This window comes from Marmota marmota, unplaced genomic scaffold, assembly GCF_001458135.2.
Source record: "Marmota marmota marmota unplaced genomic scaffold, marMar, whole genome shotgun sequence".
NCBI lineage: Eukaryota > Metazoa > Chordata > Mammalia > Rodentia > Sciuridae > Marmota > Marmota marmota.
Window position 1 is genome coordinate 30,362,334 of NW_026000037.1, and position 23,009 is coordinate 30,385,342.

A 23,009-nucleotide genomic window follows, 5' to 3' on the forward strand; every position below is an offset into this window, starting at 1 on the left:
CTTAAGCCACATTGCTTGTTGTTTAATTAATCAGAAGGGGGGAGATGCTGAGGGCCATTGCTAAGTAACAATGACTCATGGCATGACCCAGGTCATTTGCAGTGACATTGCATGTAAGGTGACCTTGCTCAAGGACCAGGGCGGATCGGGGTTTAGGGCGGATCGGGTTTAGGGCATTCCCGGTTTAGGACAATCCGGGTTTAGGGCGGTTCCAGGTTTAAGGTGTACCCTGCTGGGAATAGGGTGTATCCTGCTGCCTCAGGCACGCCTGCTCCTTGAGTTCCCGTTGAGTTCTCGCAGGATTCAGAGAGTATTTGGGATTTCGCCCAGAACGTGAATTTGGCAGAGAACGTGGATTTCCCCAGAACGTGTGTAGAGTGCCGGTGTGAGTTCGGGAATAAAGAATTGCTGTTTGAATCTACAAAGCTGTGAGTGGCTCGTGATTTTGTGCCCAGCCAGACTGTGGCAGAAATTGGAAGCCTTACATGCTGATAGTGGTAATATAAAATAACGCACCCACTGTGCAAACAGAATGGTGCTTCTCTGTCCTCAAAAAGAGAATTACATATGATTGGCAATTCCAATTTTGAGTATATACACCAAAAGAGTTGAAGACAGAGTCTTGAGTAAGCAGGTGTATTGCCATGTTGAAGCAAAATTATTCTCAGTAGCAAAACTTGAAGCAGCCAAACTGTCCATGAATATATGAATGGATGAACAAACATGGCACACACACAGCATAATACTATTTAGCTTTAAAAAGGAAGGGAAATCTGGCACATGCTATAACATGGAGAAACTTTGGAGACCTTATGCTAAGTGAAATAAGCCAGTCACAAAAGACAAATGTTGTATGATTTCACTCATATGAGGTACCCAGAATACTTAGAGAATGGCAATTGCTAGAGGTTGGTGGGAGGAAGAAATGGAAAGTTTAGTTTAATAATCATAGTTCTAGATTTGCAAGATGAAAAGAATTCTGGAGAGTGAGTACATAAAGTAAATATCCCAGATAGAATGTATAACATGGTGTGAATTTAAAAAAAAAAAATCTCATGGAATAAAACAAAGTAGCATACTTATATTTCTGAACTAAAATATAAAGAATAAATACGAAGTGTGGACTGTCCACCTAGCAACTGTAAATCCATAAATCCATCCAATGTCAAGGATGCATATGGTTGTTGTCTGCTTTTCCTTTCTCTATCTCTCTCTCTCTCTCTCTCTCTCAATCACAGATGTTGAAAAAAAATCTGTGATGTTCTTGCACCAAAAAGCTTCCCGAGTGAAAATGAAAATTGAAAATTCTGCTCAGAGATAAGCAAAACAACAGATGTTCCCTATCAAAACTTTCTACTTTAATTCAAGGCCTGTTTCCAAAATCTAGATCTCACTATTATTATTGACCTGCTTTCATTTCTTTCATTCTCTCTGTACTAATTTTCAGAATTGTGTTTATATTCAAGCATAGTTATTACTGGGTACAACTAAATATAGTATCTTACAACATAGAGGGAATGAATCTTTGCTACTCACTGACAATATAATTATTGGCATAAGTGGATAACATTTCAAATATGAATGGATATCTACTCCCAAATAGGTTCAGTTAGATTTAAACTAGCATTCAGAATTACATTTTATGTAGTAACAATGTGACCATAATGTCTTGGGTTAAAATGGTCTATACATTTGTAGGTAAAAACAAAACACATGACTGTGTGATGTTTCCTACCACATGAGACAGTATTCTTTACATAAATAAACAGCTATATTTCCAATTTATAATTATCTTTCCTTTTACCCATTTTAACTTACTGCTTAACTCAACCTAATAATCCTGATAACTCGAATAGTAGGTTAGTATTAAAAACGATACTTGCTCAAGCAATTATACTTACCCAAAGTAGTCCTTACTTTCATTTTTCAAGTAGTGCTTTAAAATACACATGAGTTGCCCTTTCCAGTAAGAATGAGATTCTGTTGACAGTGGCCTAAAATCTCATAAAATTGCCAAAATGGCCCTAAAAGCTTATCCTCATATTTCAGAAAAATCAGCCAAAGCCTGGGCAAGAGGGTGCACTAACCTGGGTACTTCACCAGGATGCTATTAGGTCACCTCTGCAGAGATGGCCAAGTGTATGTGAAGTGAATGGCAGGAAGGAATACTATACACTAACCATGTAGTTTTAGTAAACCTCTTTCTCCAACATGCTGATGTTCCTAATTTGTAAACGAAAAGGACACTGAAGGTAAAAGAGTACAACCTGAGAACCAAAAAGTCTGAGACCAAATTTGGATGCAAAAGAGTTCTGGTATTTCCAAGAATAACAAACCTGAACCAATTCTTCTTCATTTATAAAATGAGAAAGCAATTTATACCTCAAAGTATCATATATGGAATAAATGTTACGTAAAATAAAATAAAGACATTGTGAATAAAAATGTGAAAGGCCAACACTGATATTGCTGGTTTATATTAGTAATTTAAAGGTATGCTAATGTATTTCTTTTTTCTCAATGTGTTACTTACAAGCAGTACTTTTTAATTTGGGGGAAGGATCTGTTATCTAATAGAGTGTAATTCTGAATAGTACATAAATACTAGAAGGGAAGGAGCAATTGAGTTTGTGGAAATACTTAATAGGACAATACCCACAGGTGATGCAATTAGTCACCAGCGACTAGGATGAAGTTCCAAACCCTCTTATTGTAGAGTAACAAATATGACAAAGTCTCTAAAGATGTGGCCCAGAGAGAATATTTGCCTCCATCAATTCTTCACTTTCACTTTGAGGCATAATTTTAGCTTCTGGGTATTTGTGTTTTTTTTTTTTTTTTCATCTGCTAAATGAAAATAATTCATTCATAATAAAAGATTTGTATAGATTAAATAAGAGAATGGAAATATCACACTAATGACATAGAATTCTGCATCACATCAGATCAGTAAGCCCAAGAACATCAATGACTGAAAAATATATGGATCACATAGTGAGATAAGTAGAAAAATAATTGCCACCAGAGGACAAAACTTCAGTCCAATAACAAGAACTCTGTTTTCAATTCTTAGCGTTATATTTTTCTTAGCATAAAATAACCTTTATTTAAAAAAAGGAAATAATACATATGTGTATGTATGTATGTATGTATGTATGTATTGTATGTTATGATTTAGATATGAGTTGTCCCCCAAAAGCTCATAAGAAGAAAATGCAAGGAATTTCAGAGGTGAAATGATTGGGCTATGAGAGCATAAGTAATCAGTGTATTAACCCACTGGTAAGGATTAACTGGGTGGTAACTGTAGATAGGTAGGGTTTGGCTGGAGGAGATAGGTCAATGGGGGCATGCCTTTGGGGTATATATTTTGTCCCTGGTGAGTGTAGTTCTCTCTGCTTTCTCTTGCCATGTCCTGATCTTCTTTCCTTCCATCATATGTTCTGAATCACCTTAGGCCCAGAGCAAAGGAGTCAACCATCTATGGACTGAGACTTATGAAATCTTGAGCACCAAATAAACTATTGTTCCTTAAAAATTGTTCCTCTCTGGACTTTTGGTTTCAGAGATGGAAAAGCTGACTAAAACAGTATGTTTGTATGTACACACCACATTTATTTCTTGTTGTTAAATTATGCAATGAATGTGCCTGTAGTCATGTATTAGGATTTGTCCTCATAAATGAATTGGACCTGCTTCAAGCTGCTTACAGCAAATAAATCAAGTATGCGATACGTGAATTAAACAGAGCTCATAGTTTCAGGATATGGATAATGGTAAGGTGAGCAACTATTCCTCCATCCCTTCAGAATGCCTGAACCAATCAGTATTTCCCTCAGAAAAGGATCCCCTTGGGAAGAAAATAGTGGGAGATAGTTGCAATGAACAATTGGTCCTGAGGATGCATTAGGACTCACTTCACATTAACTGAGACGATGGAAGATTAAATAAAGTTTCACAAGAAACAGTCCTAGAGAGAGAGAAAACAGCTAAAGGAGAAAATACAGAGGTCAACAGTGTAAGAAGTAGGAGCATGGTCTCCAGAGAGTCAGTCATAGCACCTCAAAGATGAAAGGATAAAATAGAGTACAATTACTGTGGGATTTGAGATGCTTTGAAGAGCTCAGAAGCTGAACCGTCAAAAGTTCTTCTCAAGTTTTGTTGCTAATGGAAAGGTGTATCAATCCTTAACAGGGTTTTACTACGGAAGAAGAAGGCTACAACATTCACCCTGTGAAGGAAGCCAGAAATGAAGGAGGTATCCTTGATGAGGCCTGTCCCTCCACTTTCAGGTCCAATTGTTCATTAAGATCCTCTTTATTTGTGCTCTTTGATATCTCTAGAGTCTCTCCCTAGACCAAGTTTCTATCATCTCTTTCCAGTACCACTGCAGCAGCAGATAGCCTGTCTTCCAGAGCATGTGGTATACCTCTCTCAAACCAGAACATCATATTAGACGTATTAGCTACAGTGACCTTTCACAAGCAAAGCAAATGCATGTGCCGCCTTCTTTAAAACACCTCCTTAATTACACTATTTAAAATATTAACACAAAAATCAACAACTTGTTCTAAGATTGACATCATTTGTTTTCGACTTCATCAGCTCCTTCAACTTACATGGGTAAATCCCACTCATTCTGTACTTTGTATTCTGCATTCCATATTAGTTCCCCTTCAATATATTCCCATATCCTAATATTTTCAAAATGATTGAATTAATAATTACTTATATGGATGAGTATATGTGTTAAATACTAGTGATAAAATATCAGTGCTAAAATTTTGGTTAACTTGTAAATTGTCTGCTAAATGGAAATAAATCATTGTGATTTTTCTCAAAGATAAACTAACCAAACACGGCAACTGTATACAGAAAATTGTCCCCACACACTTTTTGCATAATCTTCATCTATACACAATTCAGAGAGCCTTTGTCAAAGTATTTTATATTCATGATAAAGTTGCTTGGTTATTTCCTGTTATATTGTGATAAAATTTTTGTAGGAGGTCCACCTAATTTATTATCCTTTTACTGGTCTTTCAAGGAGTTTAATTGCTTTCAATCAGGCACTATTATATGCCCACAAATACCTTGTAAAAAAAAATCCACCACAAAGAAGAAATCTTTTCATTATTTTTTTTATAAAAACTCCCTTCTTTGAGCAAGTTTTTAAATTATTATTTGAATAAGCTTATAACCAAGTCATTCAGGAAGCTGCTTTAACAATACTAACCTTAGATCAACTAGCCTAAATACAAGAGTACTTTAGTAGTCCAATAAAGTATTGCTCAGATTTAACAGTGGCACTCAAGCTACCCCTCTAGTATTCCATATAAAATCTTTTGAAAGAGACTCTGAATTCAAAACTTATCCTTCTTATTTCTTTCATTAAGAAGTTGATCATTGCTAAAATGATTTTACATTTGATTTTATATTTTCAGAGTACTTCAAAGCATTAAGTGATTTGGTAAATCGACATGGATTGCTATACTTTCTTCCATTCCTCTCTAAATCCCTGGAGAAACTATGCCTTGTTTGTTTGCAGTGATATCAAACAGTAGGTACTCAATGAAAATTCATTTAATCATAATATGCCAAAACATAAGCAAATATTAGAATAATTCAATGCTAAATATTTATAGTTCAGGCATAGCATTTATATGTATATCTTACTTAATTTATACTTTTTTTTTTGTACCAGCGATTGAACCCAGGATCACTTAAACACTGAGTCACATTTCTAGTCCATTTTTAAACTTTGTTTAAAAAATTTGAGACAGAGTCTATGTTGCTTAGGGCTTCCTTCACTAAATTGCTAATGATGGTTTTGAACTCACAATCCTCCAACCTCAGCCTCCTGAGGAGCACGGGTTATGGGTATAAGCCACCACACTTGGCTTTAGCTATGCTTTCTGTGACTAGGAAAAGTAATATATATATTTTTAAAAGTTAGTTCAGCATTTACAAAGGACCTATGATTCAACATGCTGTGTCAGGAGATGGGTAGGAACAATTTTCTTGTCTTATTTGCATAGTTGCTTTCCATATAAATATGCACAAGGAGAACGTTATAAACTTAAGTCAGAAGAGGAAATCAGTCCTTCCCAATATCTTCTATTACCTCTGTAAAATTGTACACCCATCAGCAAGTCTTTAAATCCATTCATTTAGATATTTCTAAATTTTAAGATTATTCTGAATTTTTTTCTTCTCATGGAAGCAAATTTGTAGTTATCAGTCTGCTATGTGCCATTTAATTAGAGCATTTTACAATTATAAGGATGGAGCATGTTACTGAATCTCTGAATAATCAATTCCAACTTTTAATTAACACTATAGAGTAGAACAATACGGAAAGAACATTAAAAAAAAGACTTGTGATAATTATAAGTTGAATAATACACACTTTCACACTTATAATCTGCAGATCTTTTACCTCTTGAAATAACAGTTTCTAACCCAGTTCCATTAATAAAAGCCCGTTTGATGGTTTGGGTTTTGATATCAGTCCAGTATAAACGTTCTTCAGAGGCATCAAAATCTATCACAGTAACATCATCAATATCAGGGACTGTAAAGGCCGTGATAAAGTTAAAATAGGGATTGTCGATATCCACTCCTCTGATTTCAGAGCGCCTTGCGTAAAGGAGAAATTTTTTCATTTCTAGAAAAGGAATAGAAATGGAATGTTTTTCTCATACACAGTTGACAAATTTGAAAAAGACTAGAAATTCTAAGGTATTACTTTTTAAATAAATCATACAGTTTTAAAACCAAAAATAAGAACAAATATTTGATAAAAAACATTAATGCAGAAAACATTTATATATTCTAAATTAAGGTACTCAATAGAAACAAAGAAAGAAACAAATTACAGTCCTTCAGTCATCATTATTTAGCTAGAAATGCCAAGAAATGCTCATAATTGACCTGATTTTAAAATTTCAATCAAACTTCTTAAAATACATAAAGGCTATACATTTTTTAAAAACACATTTTTATATGATTATTACAATATTTCATTGCATTGAATGTTTTTTGAAGTAATTTATAAACATTTTTTTCTCAATTGTCACTCAATAAAATAAGATTAGTCATTGCTTTCAAAAATCCTTTTTTTGGTTCCCCCATTAAAATTAGGGCTTAACAAATTCAAAGTACAGTTTTATTGTAAGCTTTCGTAAATTTGTAGTAGCTAACACTGTGAGGGGCTGAATCATTTTTACTTCCAAAGTATTTTTCTTGTACTGAGTCAAATAGAAATAGGAGTTACCAATGGTCTATTTTGTTTTCCTCTACGAGTTATTAATATTTGAGATATATTATTATTATATGAAATTAAAGCCACGTGTACCTAAAGTCCTGAATTAAGTTTTGATGAATAATTCTCTTTTCTTCCCTTAATAATAAGTAATTGCTTTACAAATAAATAAGAATTATTAACAAAAAATACTCTCATTTTTATTCACAAATATCATGTTTTGACTTAAATATTTAAAAAAACTTTTCCATGTTATATATTTTACTTCATTTTATACCTTTCAGGTTAATAATCCTCTACAAAATGATGCTAAAGTGACTTTCAAATAAGAGCAGGAGATTAAAGCTGTTAAGTACTTCTTTGTTATGCAGGTTACTTACATCATCATTTTCTTATAATGCACTTTTACTTACCAAATTTCCCTGCTTTGCAGAGATAAATTCTGCTAACACACCAAATAAGAAAGTAGCAAGAAAAAAATGAATAAGGTAATAAATAGCAAAATGCAACATTTCACACATTTTAAAAATTATTCACTCTCTCCAAAAGTAGATGAATCATCAATAGTGGCTGGAAATAGCAACAACTAAAAAGCTAATTTTTTTTTTTAAAGATGTTAAAATCCTCTTCTACTTTCCTCTGAGTAAAATCTAATATACTTTGAGAGAATTCAATTTGGATTTTAGGTAAGAACTGTATGAAATTTACCATAGCAGGTCTTCTTGTCTGAGGAAAGCTTCATCAGGTGGGGGCAGGCACAAGCGGCACTCCTATTATGATTGATCAGACACATGTGAGAGCAGGGCCCTTTGCCGTCATTAGCTGCACAAGGATTGGGAGCTGTAAATTACACAGTGAAATATTAACAGTGAAGATGGAAGAATGTATTAGGGAACCTCTGAGGTTGACAGGGGTTATTCACTTCATGATTCAAGGTAAAGTTTCCCATGTAACACCCATTACGAGGGTGATTAATATGATGATAATAGGCAATCACACACAGCTGTTACCTTACTGAAAACATTTTTCCCCCTCAAAGATAACAAGAAAGACAACTTCCTTAATTTCCTCTAAGATAAAGAGCCTTAGACGCAAAGGCTTTCAAAGGTTTTGGTCTGACAATCGGGAATAATTACTAAATCTCATATTTAATAAACTCACGTAGACTATAAAATAACCTGGTCATTAAGAGTTTCAATGAATGCTATTATTTTCCTAATCTCCCTTTTTACGGTAGCATAAAACTCCCACAACTTTCCTAGGAAACTGCTCTTACATATACACTCTTACTTCAAGTCCCTTTTTTATTATGATCTATTTTTCTGTATCAACTGATTTTATGACGAAGTTTGCCCCATACACATACTTGCTAAATTTCATTGTATAAATAACTCATAATATTTTCAAATTTATCATGGGATATCAAATTTTCAGTTCCAGGTCATGGTCTTATTGTTTTGTGTTTCTTGTTCTATCTTGACTATTGAATAAGATTTTACTTTCAATTAACCCATAACTACTTTTTCTCCCCTGTGGTGCTGAGGATTGAACCCAGGGCCTTGTGCATGTGAGGCAAGTACTCTACCAAATGACCTATATCTCCACCCCCCAATAACTACTCTTTAATCTTATTTTTAAAAGCCTGTTTAGTAGAGTAAGGTGTTTTTTTTAGTACTGAGCTACTAAATTGAAGGAAGAAAAATTAGACCTTCAGATCTCACTAGGAATATTTCAGTTTTGACTAATGAATGTTATCTTTCTAACAGGTAGACCTGTTGCTCTGAGAAGTGACAGAGTTCAGGACATGCTACCCGCAAATATGTCACCTTGACATATTGAAAAGCGGCAGAGGCAGAGAGGTCTCTCTGACCTTCTCCTCATCCTTCTTTCCTGAGGCAGGTCATAAAACCTATAAAGGATTTCTGACTTTCCCTAAAGCCGCTGATGAGAATCTCATGTATGAATTGCACTCCACATACCCAGAGGAAAGAAAGAAGTATATCCTCATTTCTGAAAAGGCCTCAGAAAAGAATCTGAACAAACAGGCCTTCCTAGGTTCCCCCTAGCTTATTACCATTAGCTCTAACCACCTGTGTTTTATTTTAATTCTCCATAGCTTCCCACTGTTCATCAAACCCAGCATAAAAATACACAAATTTTACCCATTTCTTTGGGTCTTCATTTCTTAATGAAGGATCCTTATCTATAAAACCTTGTATGGGACTGTGTTTTTCTCTTTTTAATCTTTTATTATAGTGACCTTAGCCAAGAACCTAGTATGGGTAGTGAAAAAGGATATCGTTCCTCTATGACAACAGTTACAGTTAGTCTTCTATGGTTTTGAAACTTAAAGAATAAAATTATCAAGAAACTATGACTTTAGAGGATATATGAAATAACTGAATTTGATAAATAATCAGTGTGGATTAGGCAATCTGCTGAACTCCCCACATCAAAATGATAAAAGTAATGCATCTCATTGCATTTGTTAAAAATAACAAATAAATAAAGATCCCCAAAGAACTCTATTCTCCTAAGAAAATCCATTAATTTAACAACAACAAAACATTAGCAAAAAGCAAAAAGTTGTGCTGGAGATTCCTTAGTGTGATTCACACAGAGAAAGCACCAAATAGTATGCTCTTTCTTACCATTTAGTTTTGTCTGTTGTAATTTGAGTCCCTACGGGACTTCAGTTTCCCTAAACTGAAGGGTAGGTGTTCAGCTTATAGAGGTGACAAAATATTGCAGGAGAGGAGGTCAAAGAAGAGGTGAGGTTAGAGAACTATTAGGGTTACTCATGTGACAGGTAGCAAAAGAAAACTCAAATTTCCCCGCTCTTGAAAATGATAAAAGACAATGAGGAAGAAGAAGAACAAAAGAAGAACGAGGACTAAATGAGAGAAAAGCAAAAGAAAGGATAAGAGACTGATTCAAAAACAATGATCCAGGAGATGATTCCTCTTAGGGAAATTAAAAGCAAAATTTATGACAGTAAAATGACAGGTACTTGAATTTCACTTTGTATATAATTGTCTTTAGCCTAGAATCATACCACCTGTTAGCATGCTACAATTATGATAAAACACATTTTTATAATTGAAGATATTAAACTATATGCATAGAAAAATTACATTGACTTTGTAAATCAGTGTCTATATTAATAATAATACTGTAATGTATAAGTCATAATATTTGATGCTTCACAGCTTGAAAAATTCTCAAAGAATTTTTACTTTCCCTTTTTATCTTTTCTCACTTTGAAATAATGGCAGCACAATTCACAATAGCTAAACTGTGAAATCAACCTAGATGCCCTTCAACAGATGAATGAATTTTAAAACTGTGGCATATATACACAATGGAATATTACTCAGCAATAAAAGAGAATAAAATTATGGCATTTGCAGGTAAATGGATGGAGTTAGAGAAGATAATGCTAAGTGAAGTTAGCCAATCCCCAAAAAAACAAATGCCTAATGTTTTCTCTGTTATAAGGAGGCTGATTCATAGTGAGGTAGGGAGAGGGAGCATGGAAAGAATAGATGAACTCTAGATAGGGCAGAGGGGTGGGAGGGGAAGGGAGTGGGTATTAATAGAAATAGAAATTATGGTGGAATGTGTTGGACATTATTATCCAAAGTACATGTATGAAGACACGAATTGGTATGAATATACTTCGAATATAACCAGAGATATGAAAAATTGTGCTCTATATGTGTAATAAGAATCCTAATACATTCTGCTGTCACATATAAATAAAAATAGTAAATATTTTTTAAAAAGAAATAATAATGCTAAATATTTTAAAAATGTTCTTTCTAATCATTCACTTGAACACAGCTGTCTATTCAAATTAGTAAATTAAGGAATTTGGCTTAGAATACTCACATTTGAACATAAGGCAGGGATTAACAGATGGTGCTCCCTGGTCTAAATTGAGTATGCTGATGTTTTTGTAAATAAAGTTTTATTGACATATCCATGTACATTAGTTGCCATATTATCTATGTCTTTTTTTACATTACATGGCAGAGATTACCAGGTTCAGCAGAGACCATATGTCTCACAAAGGCTTATATTTATTACCTAATTCTACAGAAAAGGTTCACATACCCTTAATATAAAGCAATTAACTATTTCAAGAAAATTACCTGTTATGGTTTGGTTATGAAGTGCCCCAAAAAAGTTGATATGTGATACAATGTAAGAAGGTTCAGAGGTAATATCATAACATCTACAAACTAATCAGTGGAAAAATCCACTTGAGTGGATTGACGTAGTGGTGACTATTGGGAGGTAGGGTGTGCCTAGAAGAAGCGGGTCACTGGAGACATTCCTTTGAGGTTTATATTTTTTATATTTTGTCCCTGATAAACTAGGCTCTCTCTGCTTCCTGTTTATCATGTCCTGAGCAGCCTTCCTTTGCCATGCCCTTGCACCTTGAGGGCCTCACCTCAGGCCCAGAACAATGGAATCAGCTGACCATGAACTGACCCTCTGAAACCCTAAACCAAAATAAAATTTTCCTTCTTTAAATTATTCTTTGGGTCTTTTTGTTATAGCAATGCAAAGCTGACTAAAGCAAATAATACTGAAATATCTAGTATAAATACAGAGGTTGTGAATTCCTGTAAGACCAACAATGTACCATTACATTTGGAAACAAGAGAAAGGGAATTCTGACCTTTCAAAATAGAATGCTATATGCAGTCCTAATTGATGAAATGCAAATATACCTGGCAGCCTGGATTCACTGATAGTTTAAATGGTCTAAACTCCAGGTGAACAAACAAATAATCTTAGAGGCCCTTGTAGCACCCACCACTTTTTATTTACACGTTGTATAAATATTTACAAAACACCAAACATGATGAAAAGAGCTGGTAGATGAGAGCAGACAAGACAAAGAACTCCTACCAAGTAGCTTAATTTTCTATACCTTAACTCTGTCCTCCATTCTCTCCAAGTCTCTGGTCACTGGTTTGTTTAATTAGATTCTCCATCTCCTCCCTTAGTTGGAACAGTAAACTTCTAACCACTTTCTTGATTTCTAAACTTTATCCATACATTTAGTTATCTTTCTAAAATACAGACTTGACCATATATCTGATTAGCCTAACAATTTTAGATAATTTCCCACTCTCTTGCTTACAAAGTCTCATGCTTATCTCCAACAGTTCTCCTATGATTCCTCAGCACTAGTCAGATTGGTATACCTGACACTCCCATTCACCCTCTAGTTCTTTATCCTAGTCCATTATGTTTACTTTTGTTAAAGAAGTCACCAGTCTTCCACACAAACATTTTCACTTATCTTTCTCAACCATATTTAAGCATTTGTCAAGAATTGTCAGTTTCCCTAACACATGTTTCCATTTTTCCCTGTCCCTCCAACAAAAAGTGTTATTTCCTCATCTTTGAATGATGGCTACAGCCATGTGACTGGTACTCTGTGGTACCGCCCCAAATACACCACACTGTCTTTCTAAAATACTAACCTGTTTTCCAGCTTCAGATACCAGTTTCCTTCTATATACATATTATGTACACACTAGAATGGATTCTTCATTGTTCCCTGAAAGTGATAGTTTGTCTTTTTTACACGTTCACCTCATCATTTTTTTCTCTTAGAATTCCATCAACATATTAACATTAACCTTCCCCATGGCATAGTTCAAATCCTTTCTCTGCCATGAAACATTTTCTAATGAAGCCAGAGTTGCTGATTTTTCTACTTTGGAATATTAGTTGTTATTACTGACGCTACAAAACTTAAGATCATTTACTGTTTAATGTCATATTTTGTGTTCATCTCCTTTCTTTCCTTCTTTTTGCTTTCTTTCTTGTGGTGATGCAAATTGACCTAGGGCCTCCTGCTTGCTAAGTATATGCACTATCATTGAGCTACAGTCCCAGTCTGTGCTGTTTTCTAATTTGTGGCATATATGCATGTGCTTTATATGAATATACACTTATCTCTCTAACTAAAACACTGATTGGCATTCTTTTCTGGAAAAGGCCAGATAGTCAATATTTTCACTTTTGCATGCCTTATGCACTCAGCAGTAACTCTTCAACTCTTTTCCCATAGCACAAAAGTAGACATGAGGAAATGGTTAAATGAATGTCTGTGGCTACCTCAAAGAAAAGTTTATTTATAAAACAGAGAGGGCTATTTAGACTGGGGGCTATAGTTTGTCAGTCTGAGCTAGATATATTATACTGGTAGGAACTATGACTTATATGCACATAAATTATTTTTTCTTAAAATTTCTATGATGAAGATTATTGTCAGTTTTAAGAACATTTTAATTCATATGCCTGCTCATGAATGCATGTTAGTATATGCTCCAAAATGGCAGCAATCTGAAAATTAGGAAAGTGAATTAATCTTCTAAAGCATGGATGTAGGTAAAAAAGATTCAACGATGCACAACTATAATATTTTAAAGGAGAACCAAATGTTAATTATGCAATCCCACAAGACTGATGTGTACTCTGTGAAGAAAATAATATCATTAAAGATAATTTCTTAATTCATGCAACCTATGTTTAATTACAGTCCATTTCTCATCAGGAAAAATTAAACATTTTAAAGCCAAACAATTGGTTTATCGAGTAAATTCAAACAAAATATATGCAAATGTTGATGTAATATGAAATATGTATGATATTTATTTCCCTAATATAGCTAGGTTCAAGGGAAAAGAATGCCAGAATCTAATTTGTTAGATGAGAAGAAGATTTTTCTCCATCCAATGTAGACATTTTTTATATTAATAATGAAGCTTAATGAACTTATTGGTAAACAAATAATTACTAATATAAAGTAATTTTCTCATATTAGCAATTTTCCTTTAGAAATGGATTTAATATTTGAAAAGAATGAAATTTTTAGAAGCACTTTGCAATTAAAAACTAATCTCTTGGGCTGGGGATGTGGCTCAAGTGTAGGGCTCTCGCCTGGCATGCGCAGGTCGCTGGGTTTGATTCTCAGCACCACATAAAAATAAAGATGTTGTGTCCACGGAAAACTAAAAAAAAATAAATACAAAAAAAAACTAATCTCAATTCTTGTTTTCAGGAATTTGATGCAAACATCAGCATATGAAAGTTTTGACATTTGACAATGGAAAATTCAAGCACATTTCTTTATTTATTTCTTTATTTACTTACATACTTACTGTTTTGAGACTCAAACCAAGAGCTGTGCACATGCCAAGTACTTAAACACAAATCTACACCCCCTTCCCCTGATTCCTTATTTAAAATATATACATATAAGAAAATATGTGCAAGTAAAGGATGTTCTTATTGCTTTATTTTTGCCAGATTTCATTGATACTAGGTATGATGCAGCAGCTATTTTCACCACATTGCGTCATAGTTTATGGATTAATTTTATAATGTATTCAACTTTTATGAAACATAAAAAATGCCTAAAACTCTTATCTGATCTTCCACAGATATCTATACACACAGGGATAATTTTATAATGTGAAAATTACGATTTCTATTTATTTTTGTACAATTCTTTTAACAGTTTGAAAATAAGCAAGCACTATCATTTTATAGGTGAAGTGACTCCTAAAATACTGATAAATTTCCAGTCATTCTAAAGGAGTAACTTGTCTTTCTGGTATCTTTATTTGTTGTTTGTTTCACTTCTTATGCATTTTGAAAGAAGAAGCATTTTTGACAAGGAAGTTTCCTCCATCATTATAGTGAATTTTAGCACTTAAAAATAGGATATATGTCAAATTAAATAAATATATACATATATATAAAATAAGGACCTGGCTCAGTGGTAGAATTCTTGCATACAAAGTGAGATACCCTGAGTTTATTTTCTAGCAGAAGGAAGGAAGGAAGGAAGGAAGGAAGAAGGAAGGAAGATGACAGAAGGGGAGGGGAGAGAAGGGGAGGGGAGGGGAGGAAAGAAGGAAGGCAGAGGAGAGAAAGAGAGGAGAGGAGAGGGAGGGAGGAAGGAAACACTAAACAGTGGGGAGAACCATATTTTTAAGCATAAGTAATGTACATGCTAATAAATAAATGTGTATGTGAATATGAATATGTATGAGATTGGACAAAAATATGGTTGATATGAAGCTTGTTCGTTCTTGACAGAATGAATGATAGAAGGTGACAATTTATACAGCCTGCAAATATTTGTAACTATCCTCCACCATGTTATTTCAAATGGCAATGGTATTCCAAAAAGGAAAATAATAAATTTGAGATTTGTGAAAAGAACATTGGCAAGAAAAGTGAAGGAGACAAAACCACAAAACCAAGAAGGAGATTACTATTGAATCACTAGGGGGGATACATGGGGAAAGGAAACAACACAGTCATCAACTCACTTCTCTTGAAATGGAGGAACTCAAGGAAACAGTACATTCTTTCTCATAAATCATTCTCTACTCTCAGTGGCTATGAGTGTGTGGGGGGAGCATAGATACGTCCTTGGTGTTCTCTAATATTGACTGGTCATTATATTCCAAACTCAAAGACTTTATACAATACCCAACAATGTCTTTTTGATGCAATGGTGGTGACTAACAACTGGAGGACTTAGTGTAAAATCTTTAGTTTTTAAAGACTTGCCTATTTATTTCTATATGAAGAAAAGTAGAAAGAGAAAGAGAAGATTCCTGATCTAATGTAAATAAAGGCTGAAATCACTTCCATCACAGTAAACACACATATATAATATTAATTGTTGTTAACTTCCAAAAGTTATTTTACAGTTCACATATTTTGTAATAAGTATGAAAATACTTTCTAGGTGGTAAACATGTGACATGCACTTACCCTGTGGCTGTCGACTGGGATGATATATCTGAAGGTCAAAAGGCTGTGCACTGGTTTTCTGAATCACACTGACATTCTGTCCTGTCCATTTATTGGCTTTGGACAATGTGTTGGTTCTCCAATCTGTCCAATAGACCTCACTCCCATATAGAGACACAGCAAAGGGATGAGAAAGGTATTCATGGCCTCGGATGATTTCTATCATGTTTGTTCCATCATAAAGGGCTGAGTAGATAGCATCTGACCTAGAGAAATGTAAATATATCAGTAGTTGATCAAAGCTCAAATAATCCAATAATATAATCATGTAATTCAAATAAATAACAGTAAATATTCTGTGAATATTTTATGGACCTGTATCTCATTTGTCTAAATTTTTAATAATCACTAATTTTAATGTCTCTACATAACTGTACATTGAGCACTTATCAATATTGTTAATATTATATGAAGAGAGTTAAAGAAAATATAGAAAAGAGATCATTTTTAAACCTGGCATCTGTCCAAACTATCCTTTTCTCAAAGTGGTCCACAGTTAGTCCATTAGGCCAAGCCCCAGTTTTCATGTCTTTGTAGATTGTTTTTCTTCCAGCACCACTCATAGAGGCAGATTCAATTCGAGGAAAATTGGCATCCCAATCTGTCCAGAAAAGAATTCTGAAGAAAAAGAAATAATGCTATTGTTTCAGTCAGTCATTTCTCAAACACTAAGTGAATACCTACTATACACTCAGCACTTGGTAAGTGAAAAATCACAGGAGAAACCGTGTAATATCTCACCTGGAGGCTTAGTAGCCTCAGCAAGATACACACTAAATCCATTCATGAAGATAGAATTACAACCTGTAAAATATTTTTAAGGATAAAACTGCTATGAGAGAGAATGGAAGTCAAGTGCCAACTTACAGGTAGCAATCAAGGAGAAGCACTTTCATCGGCTCATGTTATGATGGTCTCTTTTTTTCCTCTGAGGAGGTGATATTTTGAAACCCACTATGGGTTAAGAACTTTAGAAATAATTACAGATTCATGGACAGTTTTGGCCATGGAATACCTGAATAAATTAAACTGCTGGGAAAGAATAAAAGTGAACAGTAACATCCCAAAAGATGAGGTTTTAATTAATAATGTTGAAATTGGGTAAGGGATACAAGAGAGCTTTCTATCCTTCTCATTTGTGTATTTGATCATTTCTATAATCAAAGTTTAAGCATAAATGCTTTAAAATAAAATAGACAAAATATTTTTAAAAATGTTCATGAGGATATTTATAAAAGGTTATTGGTTGTTTTTTTTTTTTCCTGAAAAGATGAAAGTCTACTAAAAAGATCGTTTTGCATGAAAAAGAGTAGTTATCTGGAAACATTAGTATTACTTAATTTATATGTAAAAACAACCCCCAAACAATATAATGTGGTACCATTTAAATACAAAGTGCAACAAAGGTTAATCAGTGTAAGACTGAGAGGCTCTTCAATTAAGTAGTTAAAATGTCTTTCTTGAAATCAATGAAAGTGAAATGGTCTCACTATAAATGTAATTTTGGATGCACGTATCTTTCATTGTCATCAGATCATTATTTGTCAGCTTTTCTTTAAAATAGCTTCAGGAAATATAATTTAAAATAGAAATAAACACCAACATAGCATCAATCAAATTCATGGTGAGAGCTTGATCAACAAAATTAAGTGGAGAGGCCTGTGAGTTTAAAAAAGGAAAAATAATCCCTGAAAACAAGTTTAGTGAATTTTGAGAGTCATAGGTAGCCTCAGAGTAGTTGTGGAAGTGCCATACCAGATTTGGGTAAGACCAGTTCTCACACTGGACAAAGATAACATGAGACTCCTGAAGTATCTTTTCCCTGAATAAAAGAGGAATTATTGTCTCCCTCTTTCTATTCAGTGAAGCCTCAGTTGAAAGTTCAATTCATGTGTCAGTAGCCCTGAAATTCTGCATTTTATATACTTAGCTTTCTCAGAAATAGGCATGTGGTCTTTAAAACATATATATTTTTTTTTCCAGTGGGGAGAAGAATATGGCTTGTGACACTTTGCAGCATTCTATACCTAAGTGAGCCCTTCATTTTTTCACTAAACATTCTGGAGTTAGTAGGCTTCTTCTATAGTGATTACGATGGTACTAATCTGTGAACAATTTGGGTAGGAAACTTTCAACACTTTATATAAAATAACATGTTCTAGAATTAGTTAGGCTAAAATATTCTTGATTTTGTCACAAGTCAGTGCATACAACCAATCTTAAGGATTGAATTCAAGGATCATTGTTTCCTAAAATTCTAGGCACTTTTTGGTAACCTATACAATGAAGTATTTTAACAAAATCATTATTTGCTATTTCTTTCTTATTATATGGTTAAAATATATTAGCATTTCAATAAGTGCATTATTTCCTTAAATATACAAAGACTGAATATCTCTTTGAACAGGACATATTGAAATGTTCAGCCACAATGGCTTTTTAAAAAGAAACTATAGTCCCAGGATTCTGCAGTTTCTGCAATCATGGGCTACTCTGTGTTTGGATAAAATTGACTCAATGGACCATGAACAACTTGTACCATTATAGGCATGAAAAGGACATTATCATCTAGCAGGTCAAGCTGCAGAAGGTTAAAAGAAATGATCTTTGCAAAAGCAAAGAAATATTTATCTATAATCTTTGGGTCATCTAAAACCAACAATGGGTAGAAAATAGTTTTTTATAGAATATTCCCAGATAAAATTAAAATGTTATTTAGATATCTCACTAATCTTCAATGACTAATTCTACTTTAACCAGAGAAACTGTAATAGCAGAACCCATAACTGAAAACGAAATACTTGTAATACAGCAGGAAGATGCCAGGCAGTACCAGAGAATAAAGGCAATGAAAGTTCAAGAACTGACCTGAGTACCCTGCTGGTGCCTGCTACTCCCTAATAATAGCTTCATGTTTAAAAAGGATTCCTGTACTCTTTCAGGTCACCTTAGCAATAAGTGCAATATCTTACAACGGAATGAAAGAAAACTGCCTCTTTCCTAAGAGTCCCAATTTACCATCTTAGAATGGCTTGTCACTTGAGACACTGAGTCAAAATCTAAAACACTGGAGGAATGTGGCATGAAGGCAATATGCTCTATCACATAGAAGGAAGGCCAGTGGATTTGATACTAAGGAAGCAAAGTAGTTGATTGAAAATACTTCTTAAAGCTACAACAATGCTTTAAGGTGTTCACATAAACTTCATATCTTAATCATGTCAATATTGTATAAAATAATTTTGTTAAAAAGTGTCACAGAGCTCTTGATTGCTGTAGCAACTTCACATGAACTTCACATGGGGCTCATGTTATGCTGTCTCTCTCTCTCTCTCTCTCTCTCTCTCTCTCTCTCTCTCTCTTCTCCCATGCTAAGGGAGCAAAGTGGCTAGCTGCAAACCTTTCTTTTCCTTTGTCATGGTAAACAGTTTATAGAATTTCCCATTAGCTGTCTTATACTGTACACTTTGTTCTTTAAAGTATATTTTTGAGTTCCTGTAAGTTATACATAAACAAAGTCCATACATGTGCATGTATTCATTTGTTTAAGAATCATTTATTGAGCACCATTATATATGCCAAGAGCTATGGTGGATTTCATAGACTTGGAAATAATTTCTCTCTTCATGAGAAAAGCTTATAATTTAGTAGGAAAAAATGATAGTATTTACACAAATTATACTTCTCAAAAATTATCCAGTACATTTCTCCTAAAATACAAACTTTCAAAAATAAGTTTAAATGCCTTTTTGGAGCTCCTATCAATGCTGATTCACAGCTTCCTTATATATTTCATGAATAACTTGAGAAAAAAAGGGAAAATCATACTCTTCTATTTTGCATAGCATGAAGGAAGTAACTGAATTTTAAGTAAAATGATTTTTCATTGTTCTTTTTCTTGTGCTTAGTTTGACTTTGCTGTTAGTGTGTATCTATGTTTGTGTGTTTGTATATGCATGGGTTCTTATTGTTCCTATGTTCCCAGTCTACCTTTTAAAAGGCTCAATGTTTAAAATAATTTGAGAATGTTTTACTGAAATATCTAATAAACCGGAAACTATTGTAACAGTGCACTAATTTTGTAAATGTAATTGCTACAATCATGCTTTGAGGTGTTCACCTAAACTTCATATCTTAATCATGTCAATATTGTACAAAACAATTTTAATAGTAAAAATCCTATCTAATCGTGACAGCCAAATCTGTCAACCTTTCAATTAATTCTAAGACTAGAATGGTTTAGTACTGTCACCTGAACTTTGGTCATGTATCTCAGAAACAATTTTGTAAGTGTTATTTCCTTACTCTGCTTTTTAAAATTACTTTATTACCATTGTAATTATCTTAAATAATATCACAATTTCATAGCAACAGCTGGTGAGGGAAAGCACCATCTCTCTCAGGACCATCATCAAGTTTTCCCTCTTCACTGGCTAGCTCAGTTTCAGCTAGCTCTCTCCTCTGAGAGTGCAAAAGAATCTGGAGATCCCTTAATATCATGGAAATAGTGTTTGGTAATTTCATTTAAATAGCAGGTTGTGTGTCCATTTTGTTTCCAAGTTATTTTTTTTCTATCAGGTTGGATATTCTCAGATAAACTAAGTCAAACAAGTTTATCCTAAGCATTATTAATACAATGCTATAGAAAATGAAGTATCACTCAAATCTCCTGGATTTGTTTTTTGTTTGTTTGATTGATTGGTTGATTTTTGGCCATACCATTTACAAAACTTTCATAAACCTGTAATTTTTTTATTTTTTTCTGTCTGTACCATTTTAATTTGAGAAGTAGTCACATTTTACATTCTGTTTGGGCATATGTGCTAGAACTACATCTTTCTCCAAATGTCACTTTTTTATTGTATAGAATATTTATCATGCACATACTATGTGGTAAGTGGAATTTGGTGGCACATACAACCTGTAAATAATGTTACTCTGGAGGCTGAGACAGGAGGGTCAGAAGTAATTTGAGGCCTGCCTTACTAATTTAGTGAGACCCTGTCCCCCCTGCAAAAATAAATAAACAAAAGGGCTGGTGATGTAGCTCAGTGGTCACTTACTTAGCATGTGTAAGACCCTGTGTTCAATCATTAGTACCAACAAAAAGAAAAAGAAAAAAAGAAAAGAAAAAAAGCTGAAAGTACATATCCTCAGGTTAACCTGAGGATAAAACTATTAAACATGAGAACCCTCTGTGGGTAGTACAGGATCAGGACCAACAGTCTACTTTTATCTTGGGGATAGACTGTTGAAACATAATGGCACTTCTCTAAACTTAAAGGTCTTTTCAGGTGAACTGTTGTAACAGCAGGTAGTGAGTGAAATGGGTGAAGGTAGATTGGGTAAACTAGAGAAAACACCTTGGGCCTAAAAGAAACCTCCATTTCTCAGTTCAACATTGCCAGATCTCCCTAGTTTCTAAAGAAGCTAGAAAATCAGGGATTTTTGTAAAATCTTTCAACATTTTAAATGTTGGCAACTGATTCAAAGAAATTTCAAACACTGTGGAAAGTAAACATCCCAGTGAGGGTTACCAACTTGGAATACCCTCTCTAGAGAAGCTGTTTCACCCCTTTAATTTCTGCTTGAGTTGAGAAAAGGAAAATAAACTTCCCCATCTATTAGTTTCTGAATCTTGGGCAGAGACCAAAGCAAAAGCCAGAGTATGACCAGGATGCTTACTTAAACACAGGGAAACTCTTTTCTGTATCTCACTAAACTCCCTCTTGACTCACTCTGCTCTCTCATTGATACTTCCTCGACTTCATATTGCTTAAAGGTAGAGAGAAAAAAAGTAATATTTTTTTTTTCTAATACTCTTTGTACTTGACAATAGCCTAGGATTTGCAAACTAATTACTAGAGAAACAAATAACAGAAACTACAACATCCTCCCATATTAGTTAAAAATTATTTGCCTTAATCTCTTCAAAAACAAACTAATGAAGATGATAATATCCTTAATTTACCTGAGAGAAAATTGGAATCTAAGAGAAGATAATACAAATTATTATCCCAGAAAATAAGTGACTGAGTAGGAATAGGAACTCACATCTTCTAATTCGAATCTGTTCCTTCAAAAAAAGGCCAATCAAGGGAACTGTGGGCAAATATCCTGCAACATGCAACATTTAACCTTTGTTTTCCAGAATCATGTATTTTGTCTTTCAAACTAACCAAAAGTCAGCATTACACTGCTGGACTCCTTCAAGCTTAGTTTAATTTTCCTTTAAACTGACTCCAAGAACATACAAAATAAATAAAGGGTGAGGGGTTAACATCTGTGACAATTTAGAACAAAGACTAGCCCTGTGGTTTTCAACCATTAGAAACAATTACAGCATCTCTTTGGCAGGGGCAAAGAGAAATTCACTAAATTACTGCTTTGAAAAAGAGTTGCAATAGCTTCCAATAGGGCCTAATGCCCATATTTTGAATAAAGACATGTTCAGCTTCTAGAAGTAACTATGTAAAGAATCCTTTAACCAAACTGTGGTAATAAACTTAAGTTTGTTGTTACATTGTATATACAAATATATACATAAACTCAAAGTTATACACACATACATATGTATGCATAAAATAAGTATTTTAACTAATAAATTATGAATAAATGAATTCAAAATTAAAATGAAAGTATATATATGTGTATGCATATATAAATATGAACATATATACATATGTATATATAGTTCCAGTACCCCAAAATTATATAACTATACATAATTGTAATAATATATAAAATGTGTAAAATATTTGTTATATATAATATGTAAAATATGTGAGATATATATATATATATATATATATATATATATATATATATCTCATATATATATATATATATATATATATATATATATATATATATATCTCACATTTTCTTT

The 23,009-nt window shown here is 33.6% G+C and overlaps 1 protein-coding gene across 1 annotated transcript in view; it reads right to left on the reverse strand.

Annotated features, from left to right (window-relative positions):
- Positions 1-23,009, reverse strand: part of Lrp1b (LDL receptor related protein 1B) — a 1,807,788-nt gene that overhangs the window by 608,988 nt on the left and 1,175,791 nt on the right. Inside the window, exons 26-29 of the mRNA XM_015479144.2 lie at positions 16,574-16,738; positions 16,082-16,326; positions 7,973-8,104; positions 6,440-6,667 (exon numbers count right to left, since the gene is read on the reverse strand). Coding sequence (XP_015334630.1) covers positions 6,440-6,667; positions 7,973-8,104; positions 16,082-16,326; positions 16,574-16,738 — 770 coding nt within the window. The remainder of the gene's footprint in view (positions 1-6,439; positions 6,668-7,972; positions 8,105-16,081; positions 16,327-16,573; positions 16,739-23,009) is intronic.